General features: G+C 40.4%; 1 protein-coding gene across 1 annotated transcript; it reads left to right on the top strand.

The window, feature by feature from the left end:
• Positions 1-5,367: 5,367 nt before the first annotated feature.
• Positions 5,368-8,465, top strand: cdk5r2b (cyclin dependent kinase 5, regulatory subunit 2b (p39)). Its single transcript, XM_033615043.2, has one exon. It carries the CDS (start codon positions 5,723-5,725, stop codon positions 6,608-6,610), a length of 888 nt encoding a protein of 295 aa, XP_033470934.1. The 5' UTR covers positions 5,368-5,722; the 3' UTR covers positions 6,611-8,465.
• The last annotated feature ends 2,662 nt before the right edge of the window (positions 8,466-11,127 follow it).

The raw sequence follows: 11,127 nt of genomic DNA, 5'->3' as shown, positions 1-11,127 counted from the left end.
GTTTATATTCTGACTGACCAAATGTCCTGAGATTTACAGTGCAGACAGTGAGTTTTTCAGAAGTTGTTTATGTTCCTTTTAACATCAGGGTGAAATTCATGAAGTACAGAAATGACTAAATTCATATATTTTGGATGTGTTGACAGCACTTGGTGTTCTGTATGTCTGCCTGACTTACACATCAGGTGATCTCTCCATCCTGACATGAATAATCTGAGTGAACATCTGGACCAGAAAACAACAACACCTTGGTGGAGATAGTGTTGTTGTTGCATTGTATTTATTGTAGGTGATTCTTCATTTCTTTAAGTTTGTATCATGTTTTGTTTGTATGTTAGATTTTCTTTGAATGTCCTTAGTTCAGTTGGTGCGAGATTTATGTCGCATGGCTGCTACAACATCACAAAGTCCCATTCCCAACAGGATTAATAGTGCTGTCCATCTATCAGTCTACATGTCTGTCTATGTTCCACTCTTGCCTCCATCCTGCTTGTTGTGTCTTCCCTTGCACAGGTTATTTTTAAACCCAAGTGCTTCTGTCCTCCTCTCCCAGCCTCTGACTTTTCTATTACTGCACATGAGCCTTTCACCTCTTACCTCTCTTACATGTCTACTCTCATTCCTCCTCTGTATCTTGAGCAAAAATGTGTCAAAAAGCAGTTCAAATATTTGACATAATTGAACTTCCCTAAAGCAATGTAACTGTCTTGCACAATTAGTTTTAAAAAAAGTTTAATTCCACCCCAGGGTGCGCTTATATGTTCACAATATACAGGTTCTCCTCTGTAAATACCCCACATTTACAGTTGTAACTTTCACACACTTATTGCTTATTGGATCATTATGTTCTATGATACATGGCCGATTTTGTTGTAATGCCCAACAGTGTCCCCAAAATCCCATAATTTCTACAGCTTACTTTGGAGAGAACTGGTAGAAACTCAAATCAGATGTGAACTGTGTTAATTTTTTAAAACGGTGAGCTGGGAAGGGTGCTATATCATAAATATTTTGTCAATAAGGTTAGAGCTAAAATAAACTGCATTTTCAGTAACTTTGCATTGAATCACATTTTTCCCCTATGAATTTGCTCTAGATCTTTATCAGGCAATCAATCATCTAGCAACAAATACTTGCAGCATTAGATGAACATACATTGTGTATTGTGCCCTTTTTCTTACATGACAAAATACATGGCCACTTTTGATGATAAAAAATACTGAGAGAAAATATTATGCTAACATGTTTTAATATTAATTTAGTAGCACTTTAGTTAGTTTTTCTTTTTCTTTTCTTTTTTTAACATAAATCATGGATCATATGTCTAGCATGTGATTTGTTCCCCAACTCCGCAGCTCCCATCAATCCTATTTTGGATCGTTCATTATTCTGACCCACAAACTTTGCTGTCATTAGTATACTTGTTCCAATCAAAGCAGACATCAGAAAGCTCTGATAAGCCCATTATACATTACTGAATCTGCCCAGCACCAAACAGCAAAACCACAAGCTGATGAACACAATGAAGCATTTAACAGCTTAAGAACCAGATATCTCTCTTAGGAGTTGGTGGGAACCAAAACCAGAGCTAAAAGGAGAGTAAATATTGGACTTAAATTACTCAGTTGGTCAAAAACAAAACTCCAATTAAATGCTAAAGTTGCACTATGTCTGCTGAATGAGTAAATGGGCAATTGTTTGTTAAGACATTTGCTCTTATAGGTGATAATGAGTCAGTGTTTACAGCTTAATCTTCCAGGTTAGACTGTACATTCTATGTATTTGGCATCCATTCATTTTGTATTCAAAACATATATTTAATTTAATTATTTAACTGACACAATAGTATATGTTGAAATGTATGTGAAAGCCTCCATAATCACATTTTTTTGTTTGTTTTTAAAGGAAGAATAAAACTCTGACACAGAAAGCAAACCATTCCCATCTAACTTCCAATGACTCTACCAAGTGCTCCCTGTCTCTCACTCCCTCATCCCCAACCTTATGATTCTTTTCTTTTTCCCCTGATACCTACAGTAAACACTGATATATAATGGAGCCAGGAAAGCTTAATGCGTCATGTCTAATACACTGAAATTATTCCTCTTTAACATCCTGTTGCATTTCGTTTGATTTGTGATGAAAGACTTCCTTTTGATCACCATCTGATTTATGTTGTGTTGGATCAAACGTTTGCATGATCAAACGAGTTCGTGTGAAATGAGCAGCACTTTACACTTTTGGAACATGATTGTCTTTCATCTTAATTTGCAAAGTTTGGGTTAAATTACCTTCCTACTCCGGGTCTTTAATCTTGTTACAGTGGCATTAGTTGAGTATTTTAACAGGTGTTTCTGACATCTTGTAGATGGTGATTGTCAGGACTGTATTAAATTAATCATCATTGGGATTAAGAGGGTGTTGATGATAATTAGATTATGCTGAGGGTGTTTGTTGTGGTAAAAGTGATGACTTGTGATGATGATGGCAATGATGAGTGTATGGAAAATTGAGAAATATGCAAATTATTTGATTTGTTTTTAGTTTGTGTTACTTGAAAAGTAGAGCAAAAACAATGCCTAACAGATGTAATAGACTATCTGCTCCTACCTCTTTTACATTACAATAAACTTATTTCACATCGCCTATATGTTAGTTGTACTGTGCTGAATTCAATAAATTCACACTCTTATCAACTGCACTGCATCCCTTGGGAAATACAGTTTCTCACTATCCACTGTCTAATCTGACAAGACATCAGATACAAGTGGAGGATGACAGGAGTTCAGTCAAACCGTAGAAACCACTAGTGGGATTGGGAGAAAAAAATAAGACAGAAAAGAAAAGCTACGAATAGCTATCTCTCTAATGTCTTTCCATATATCTAAAACATGCATCCCAGGTGGAATTCAGCTAATAAATTGACTGTTACAGCAATAGGATATCTCAAAATGTAAGCAAATGCAGATTCAATATTTCCATACATAATATAATTGGAATTTCAATGAAGTGCGATATAGAACAAGTTAGCGGAATGTCATTAGCATACAAGTATTAACAGGTATTTATCACATAATCCTTCACAATTAAGTGGAATGGCAAAGCCCATTCTGATGATCCCACAGACTTGCAGTGCTATTTGTATCTGTTTCCACTTCAAGCTGAATGGAAAGATCAGGCAGCAGTCATGTAACTTAGTGGAGGGGTGCCAGTTCTGCTTAGGGTAATTGGATCTCCCATTGAGTTTCCTAAGACATACGTGCAACGCTACAGTCACTGGGTGTGGGATTAAAAGTGAGGACAACACTGAATCACTGCTGCAGCAAGCAAGTGGTCATTCCATTATTTCAAGTAAAGTAAGTGCCAGTGATGATGTTTCTTCTCTGGAAAATGATCTCAGAGCCTGGCATCAAGCGTACTATGCATAGTTCAAATTTCAAGTTTAGTTTGCCCAGAGCTGGCACAAACACTGTGCAGATTTCTTTCCAGCATCTCTACAGAGAACATTCTTATGTGAACCTAAGGGGGAAATAATGTTTGTGTGATTTCAAATAAGTTAAAACTAGTTTAGTAAGCCTTGTTTGACACCATTACACTATTGCACCAACACGTTTTAGAGACAAATCACTATGTGAACAAAATCGGTGATGGAGCAATTTAGTTTGATCAAGGGCCACCATATTGGTTAGCGATACCCAAAGGTAAAAAGGCAGCAAAAAACCTTAATACTGCATAAAGTTAGAAATATTGTTTTCTGCTTATGAGCTTGATTTTGATGTGTGAAAATATGTGAAATGTCAGCAGGATGACTGTGATTTTAACATAATTGTGACTAATCAACATGTCTTTATTGGGAGCACACTGGCCAGTGGTACTAGGGCCTATCAGGTTCAGACCCAGGAACCAAAAGTGTAAGGGCCCTCCTAGCCTACATCTGCAATATGTCACTCAAATGAATACATACTGACCAGGAAGATACTCAAAATGACCACAAAAAGATGTAAAAGAAGTGCAGAAAGACACAAAATAACCAGAAAAGGGAGAAAACAACAACAAAGAGACACAAAACTACCACAATGAGACACACAAGGACCTCTCACAAGTTTACGACAAACAAATACAAAATTACAGACAGATGCGTGACAACACGAAGAGGCTAAACAACTATTACGTCTGTGTGTCTTGCTCCTGTGTAAGAAAGGTGGTAGGGCCTTTTGCATATCTGTGCCCAGGGGCCCACTGTCTTATAATCCACCCATGGGGATACCAACTTAAAGGGATGGTTCGGATTTTTTAAAGTGGGGTTGTATTGGGTATTTATCCATAATCAGTGTATAACATACAGTAGATGTCAGTCAGCACGCACCCAGTTTGGAGAAGCAGGCTGGAGTCCGACGCAGAAGCTAACTGTGGAGGGGTCAACAACAAAATGTATTTTAGCCAACTTAAAAAAAAGTACCACCTAAAAGAATCAAAAATAAGTTTAAGTGTACACTTTATCAAGAGTACTTCCACCACTTAAACTTTCCATCAGACAGCCTGTTTCAATGGGGAAGCCTCTAATGGCTTTAGTTACCCATCTATGTTCTCGTCAAAGCCACCAGACTCCACTGAGAAAAACAGTACTTTTAGCTCACTGAACACAGGAGCTGCTGGTTTACTGCTGCTTTGATCAGATAGTTAGTTTGTGTTATTGTGTGACTTTGGTGAATCCGAATTAAATCTTTAAAACACCAGAGTTACACAACATCACAAACAAACTCACAGATGGAGGCAGTGGCAGGCCAGCAGCTCCTGTGATCAACAACATTAAATCACTGTTTTTGTCAATGGAGTCTGGCTTTGAAGAGAGGGATATATTGGCTTCATTTTCCAATTGGAAATCACTGTCTTGACATTAAGGTAAAGCAGTGAAAATACTGTCAATATACTGGTATTGATGTTTTAAATGGGAAGTTTTATTGCTGACCCATCCATAGCAGTAGATTGCTTAGCTTCTGGGTTCCAGCCTGCTTCTTCAAACTGGGGGTGTGAAGACTGACATCTTATACTGTCTATGGATAAGTGCCACATACAACTCCACTTCAAAAAAATAATAACTATCCCTTTAAGGTTGATAATGTGATGTTAATGCTTGTGAATAGGCCTATACACCACATCATTCACCATTTGCTTCTCAGTGTATGGACCTACTTTTCTGACTGCTGACAAGATTGCAGTAAAAAGGCACTGATTTATAGACAGCACTGATTTTCCAACCCGGACTAGTGTGACCAGAATAGTGCGTCTTAACTGCATATAGGCTATCAAAGGCAGCTCGAGCTAAAAACAACACCCTGAGTGATTGGATCATTGATTGGCTCTCTCATTGGCTGGCTCGGCTGTCAGTCACAGGCTGCACTTGCTGGTTCGTTTAAACCAATGACTTAACGCAGTGGCTACTAATCTTCGTTTATGCTTCAGCCATAGGATTGTGTCGCAGCGTGTCCCTGCTGAGGAGCGGACAGAGCATCTGTTGGAATACAAGTTGACTCTGACAAAAACAACAGCAGCATCCTCGCACCCTGCCTCCCATCCCAGCAGCAATCACACGGAGCAAATAAACGTGTAAATGGAGTTTCGATCGTTGTCGTGACTGTTCTCCATCCGCCTCTCACCCTGCAGAAGACTGCGTTGAAGTTGCAGCAGCATCCATAGCACCGCGGCTCTCTCCTTTGCAGACATGGGTACCGTCCTGTCTATATCCCCGGCGAGCAAGAAGGCATCGATTATGGACTCTGAGGTCGCAGGAGATGGGCTCAAAAACGACAAGAGCCTCAAGCGGCACTCGATGTTCGTCTCTCTGTCCTGGAAGAAGCTGGTGGCCAATTCGGCCAAGAAGAGTGCCAAAAAAGTGACCCCGAACCCGATGCCCGCCCGCGAGCTCCCATCCAGCCAGGTGGCGCAGCTCAACAGCGAAAACATCAGGAAGACGCACCAGACCGAGGAGAAGAAACCCAAAGCGCCGATCCCGGTCCCGGTGCCCACGGTGCCCACGCAGAACAACGATGCTGTCGTCCAAAACGGGAGGCTTTCCACGGTCCAGAAGCAGCCCAGCAGCCTGTCTCTGGTGTCACCCAGGCGGATAGTTATTCAAGCTTCCACCGGGGAGCTGCTGCGCTGTTTGGGGGACTTCATGTGCCGCAGGTGTTTTAAACTGAAGGAGCTGAACAGCGGAGAGGTGATCCTCTGGTTCCGCAACATCGATCGGACTCTATTGCTCCAGGGCTGGCAGGACCAGGGCTTCATCACGCCGGCTAACGTGGTGTTCGTGTACCTGCTGTGCGAGGACACGATAGAGGACAGCATCAGCAGCCCGGCCGAGCTGCAGGGCACCTTTCAGACTTGCCTCTACCTCGCCTACTCCTACATGGGCAACGAGATCTCCTACCCGCTCAAGCCGTTCATGATCGAAGCGAACAAGGACGTGTTCTGGGAGACGTCGCTCCGGATCATCAACAGGCTGAGTGCCAAAATGCTGCAGCTGAATGCAGACCCGCACTTTTTCACCGAGGTCTTCCAGGACCTCAAAAACCAACGAGACACAAGCGAGACAAACCTGGACCGCTGACAGACAAACAAGACACTGGTGTTTGTTTTTTTAAGAAGATGAATGTGTTTTGCAGAATCACACAGAGGTGGTTTTGAATGTAAAAGGCCATCGTTGAAGGCTTCTCACGTCTGGGCTGAATATCTCTCTCTCTAATGATGTTACACAACTTCGGTATGGTGTTTAGGCTACAGTGTAGGAGATTTCATAAATGCATGCCAATGATAATATTGTCCTCTTTTGTCTTGTCCCCCTTGAGTGACGTGGGGGTTGATTCCGTGGTAGAGATCTCACACCCTATAAGTGACGCTCAAATCCCCGTTTCATTCATGATTAGCCTACTTTCCGGGTAAGTGAGTGGATATCGCAGTGAGGCGCAGGTTCCAGGGACCAGAATAGATCTGTGTTTGTAAGAAAGTCGAGAGGCGGAGCTGTCCGAGGTGCTGACCTGTGCAGCCATTTCTACCCCTGCTCCCTGTTATTTACAGTCACCTCGCCACAACAGAGCCATGCGTGGCTTAAGGAGGACCAGAATCAGCCTGGTACACTTTCAGCACATAAGCCTAAGCCTTGTAAGTAGAGGTGTACAGTATATTGTGCTTTTTTAGATTCCCCACCAGCTGATAGGTAAGCTGTTAGACATGCAACAGATAACAGGAGCATGTTCTTAACTGTAGATATTGCTCTATGGGTGACAGAGAAAAACTTGCTGTGTATGGCTATCTTCATACCTGTTTTCAGCTTCAACACCACTGATTTCTTTCATATAAACCACCACTTTGAATTAAACCTGTTTTGTATTGTACCTGTACATGAGCAGTTGGATCAGGTTGAATATGAGCGTAGGAGATAAGAATGTATAAATAGAGAAGAGACTATCTTCACCCAGGAATGTGATAAACTGCACTAAATGGGTCCGTAGGTGGCCACACAGCAAGATGATCAGCCCAGGGCCTCTGTTGTGTATTGCTGTCCAATACATTGCAGATGCCAACATAACTAAGACTGAATGGAATGTACAGTTTTTCAAGAGATTTGGTTTTTAAATCTCATATGTGCCAACTATGAAGCTACTCTTGGCCTGAAACTACATGGTTTACATGTAAATATCCCACAGTTTAGATTTGCTGTTTGTTTTATTTTTATCTGCCTGTTTTTTGAATGTGACTGTATACAATGTAGTTCAAGCATAACAGAAACAAATAGAGCGTGGCGTAATGGTCAAGTGGTATTCCTGCCCTGCTCTGTAAATGTGGGCCTTGGTTTGCTGGATTCAGTTCACTTTCAGTGTAGTCAATTCAGGAAGGATGTTTATATTTCATAATGTAAATACTGAATGTGAAAGTCTCATTATTAAATGACTATCATTTGCACAATTCATTGCCGTTTCTATAAGCTACAAGTGATTTGACTCCAACTCTGAAAACCAAGCTAATAGGACAACCTTGACAGTTATTATTCAGTGTTATACTTCTAAGTAACCATTGTGATGTTGTGTTGTGAACCCATTGCTTGGGAAGTGGAGTACAATGCTGCTATTTTTGCACAGCTGTGAACAAACCCTTGATGTTTTGCACAGTGGTATAACATAATGGTCGTGTGCCAGTGTTTCCTGCCAGGCACTGGAGTGTTTGCCATTAAGTTTGCAGTTCACCAAGTCTCACTCTATACGAAGATCATCTGTGAATTATATATTTTGTACAGTTCTTTTTTTCCCCTATATGTCAGATATGGAAAGTGATACTTAGATGTGTGTGTTGTCTGTGGTTGCACCACAGTTGCATTCACTCTCTCTACATGTTAATAAAAGGTCAGTTCAGTAATTGTTTAATATGGTGACCATGATGAAATAAATCCAGACTTCTGTAGGATCTCACCTCTCTCGCATTGTTTTGTTGATAATGCACTATTACCATATATATCTCAATATACTTACTTAATACTTGTGGCCAGTGTTGGGGAGCTACTCTGACAACATAGCTCTGCAGGCTGCCAATTACATCACACTAGAAGAGGTTGAAGTACAGAAAAGCTACCTGAGGGGAAAATGTTGTTTGGTTAACTAAAACTACTTAGAAAAAGTAGTTCAAACTACTTTGTTAAAAGAAGAAGAAGAAGAAGAAGAAGAAGAAGAAGAACAGGAAGAAGCTTAAATTGATAATGTCATGTGACGGAATTGTAACAAAATATAATACAAAAAGTCACATGCAGGCAAATAATGCCACTCAACTGAGTTTTTAAAAAAAGTGCAACTTGTTCAGAAGTCATACATAAACCAAAAATAATAACCATTCATGAGAGAGTGCAAGGAATGTCAGCTTTGGTTCCATCAGTCAGACACCTAGCTTCAGAAACTGTTCAGGTGGGGATATTGCACCAAGCAGAATTACTCAATTGATCTCTGATCTCTTGTTAATAAATAGCAATAATCTATATTTATGACTGGTAGGAGACCCAGAACATGCCAGAGGATTATATATCTCATCTGGCCTGGAAAAGCGTTGAAATCCCCCAGGAGGAGCTGGAAAGCGTTGCTGGGGAGAGGGATGTCTGGAGCACTTTGCTCAGCCTGCTGCCCCCATGACCCAACCCCAGTTAAGCAGATGAAAACCAGTGGATGGATGGAATACCTATGACTAATAGTGGTCAAAGGGGCTTAAATTACAGTAGAGGAGCAATGGTAAAATAAGACATAAGACATTCATTCCCTTTTATGGCCCAATTTTTTGGCCCAGTTGTTCATAGTTTCAGTAGTAAATTACACAAAAAATGGCAAAAGCAACTTGTATCACTATGCAAATATGAATGTATTTTAACTACCCGTCTAATCACACATAGTTCACTACATGTACACTGCGAGTAATCCACGTTTGTATCTTGAATCTCTCTTGAATCTTGAAAGCCTCTTATCCACTCACACCACCCACTAATCCGTTGATTTGCAGGGAACACTTGAGACACAGTTATGCAATAGAAATAGAAATAAGTCCATGACGAATATGTTTACTGGGATGATACCATAGTCTACCATAGGACTGAAGCTCAAGAGACTCCATAGGTTGCCATGAAACAATAACTCAAAAAAAAACAAAAAAAACGGAGGTATTCTTATATTTAAACATTTTTTAGAAATACGGACACAAAGATAGAATTTTTTGGATGTTTCATATCCTGATAGGTTTATAGGTATATAAGCAAATGTAAGTTATACAGTGTATCTATATGACCTGCTACATTTCATCCTAGAATATCTTACAGTTGATATACCTGTGCTGCAGCCTGAGCGCAGTAGAGTAAGCTGACACATATAAAGGATATTTTTGGTGTGCATGTCCTGGGTATTCTAAATGGGGCCACATACTGAAATGGGAACACAGACACCAAACAATAAGGAGGTGAATTACAAAAATATGTCAGGAGGAATCTGCATGCATCAGTCTGGTCTCAAACTATCACACGCATTATTATTAATAGTGGTTTTTTAAAAATATGCAAACCTGAGGAAATATTTTAAAACAGTCTTTACTGTAGGGGTACACTGTTGATGTGCAGTATCAGAGAATGGAGCTGAATTGATAAGGGTTTCCTCCTGTTTTTTTATGAATAAGCCACGTGGGCTGGAGGCTTCCTTCATGTGATTGGTTAGAATCTGCTGCAGTCTCAGAACCGTCTGTGACTCTCTCTCTCCCTATCTGTGTCTGTCTTATAGGGACATACAGTATCTATTTACAGAGAAAAAATGAACAAAAGGCGGACAGAAAATAACACAAAAACCATGACAGAAAGGGGGCAGGAGCGAAGGTAGAGAGAACATACAGAAAACTGAACCAAAGGGAGGTGGATGAGAACACAAAGAGGGATAGAGAGGAAAGAGACAGACAGGTTTCCATTTCATTCATCTACTGCCATCTAATGTCAGTCTGGTGATGATAAAGAACAGGGTCAATTAATTCTTTTCAAAATGACCAATGAAGGTGAAACTGTAGCCACACTAAGCTTTAATGCTGCTCTTAACTAAGCTCTTTAAAGTCTGTTTTGACTGTAAATTGTTGCATGTGAATGGAATTCTAGCTTCCAGTTTTACATTTTTTGTGTACCAGTGTGTCGACTTTTTAAGGGAAGGGTTCATTTTTAATAGGCTCTACTCACATATTAACATGACATTGGTGCAAAACGTGACGTTTGATTGAACAGTTTCTCCTGGCGTCGTAAAATATGAGATAAGCTTCAGTTTGAAAATCAAAATCTTTATCTGCTTTATATGTTTTTGAATGTTGCATGACATCCATGTAGTTTAACTTCCATGTGACCTAAATTGTTATACATTCACCTGCGTGACCTCTGAGGTCAAACAGTTGAGGGAACCAGTGGAAAACAACACGTCACAATGGTCAAAATAGCTTTCTCGCAAGACCTTTTTCCGAGAGTATTTACAGCATGACTTCATGGCAGAATCCTGCAGCAGCGTTATGTAACAGCCTCCCAGCGCAGTTTTGTGAGCCTTCTCTTTATTATTAAGATTCAGCCCAGGTCTCCTG

Source organism: Epinephelus lanceolatus, chromosome 14 (assembly GCF_041903045.1).
Source record: "Epinephelus lanceolatus isolate andai-2023 chromosome 14, ASM4190304v1, whole genome shotgun sequence".
In the NCBI taxonomy this organism is placed as follows: Eukaryota; Metazoa; Chordata; class Actinopteri; order Perciformes; family Serranidae; genus Epinephelus; species Epinephelus lanceolatus.
Note: the sequence above shows the minus strand (reverse complement) of the source record. Positions and strands in the feature narration are given on the sequence as shown.

Excerpts from the sequence above, each read along its gene's own strand:
- cdk5r2b (XM_033615043.2), top strand. The coding sequence starts at position 5,723 with ATGGGTACCGTCCTGTCTATATCCCCGGCGAGCAAGAAGGCATCGATT.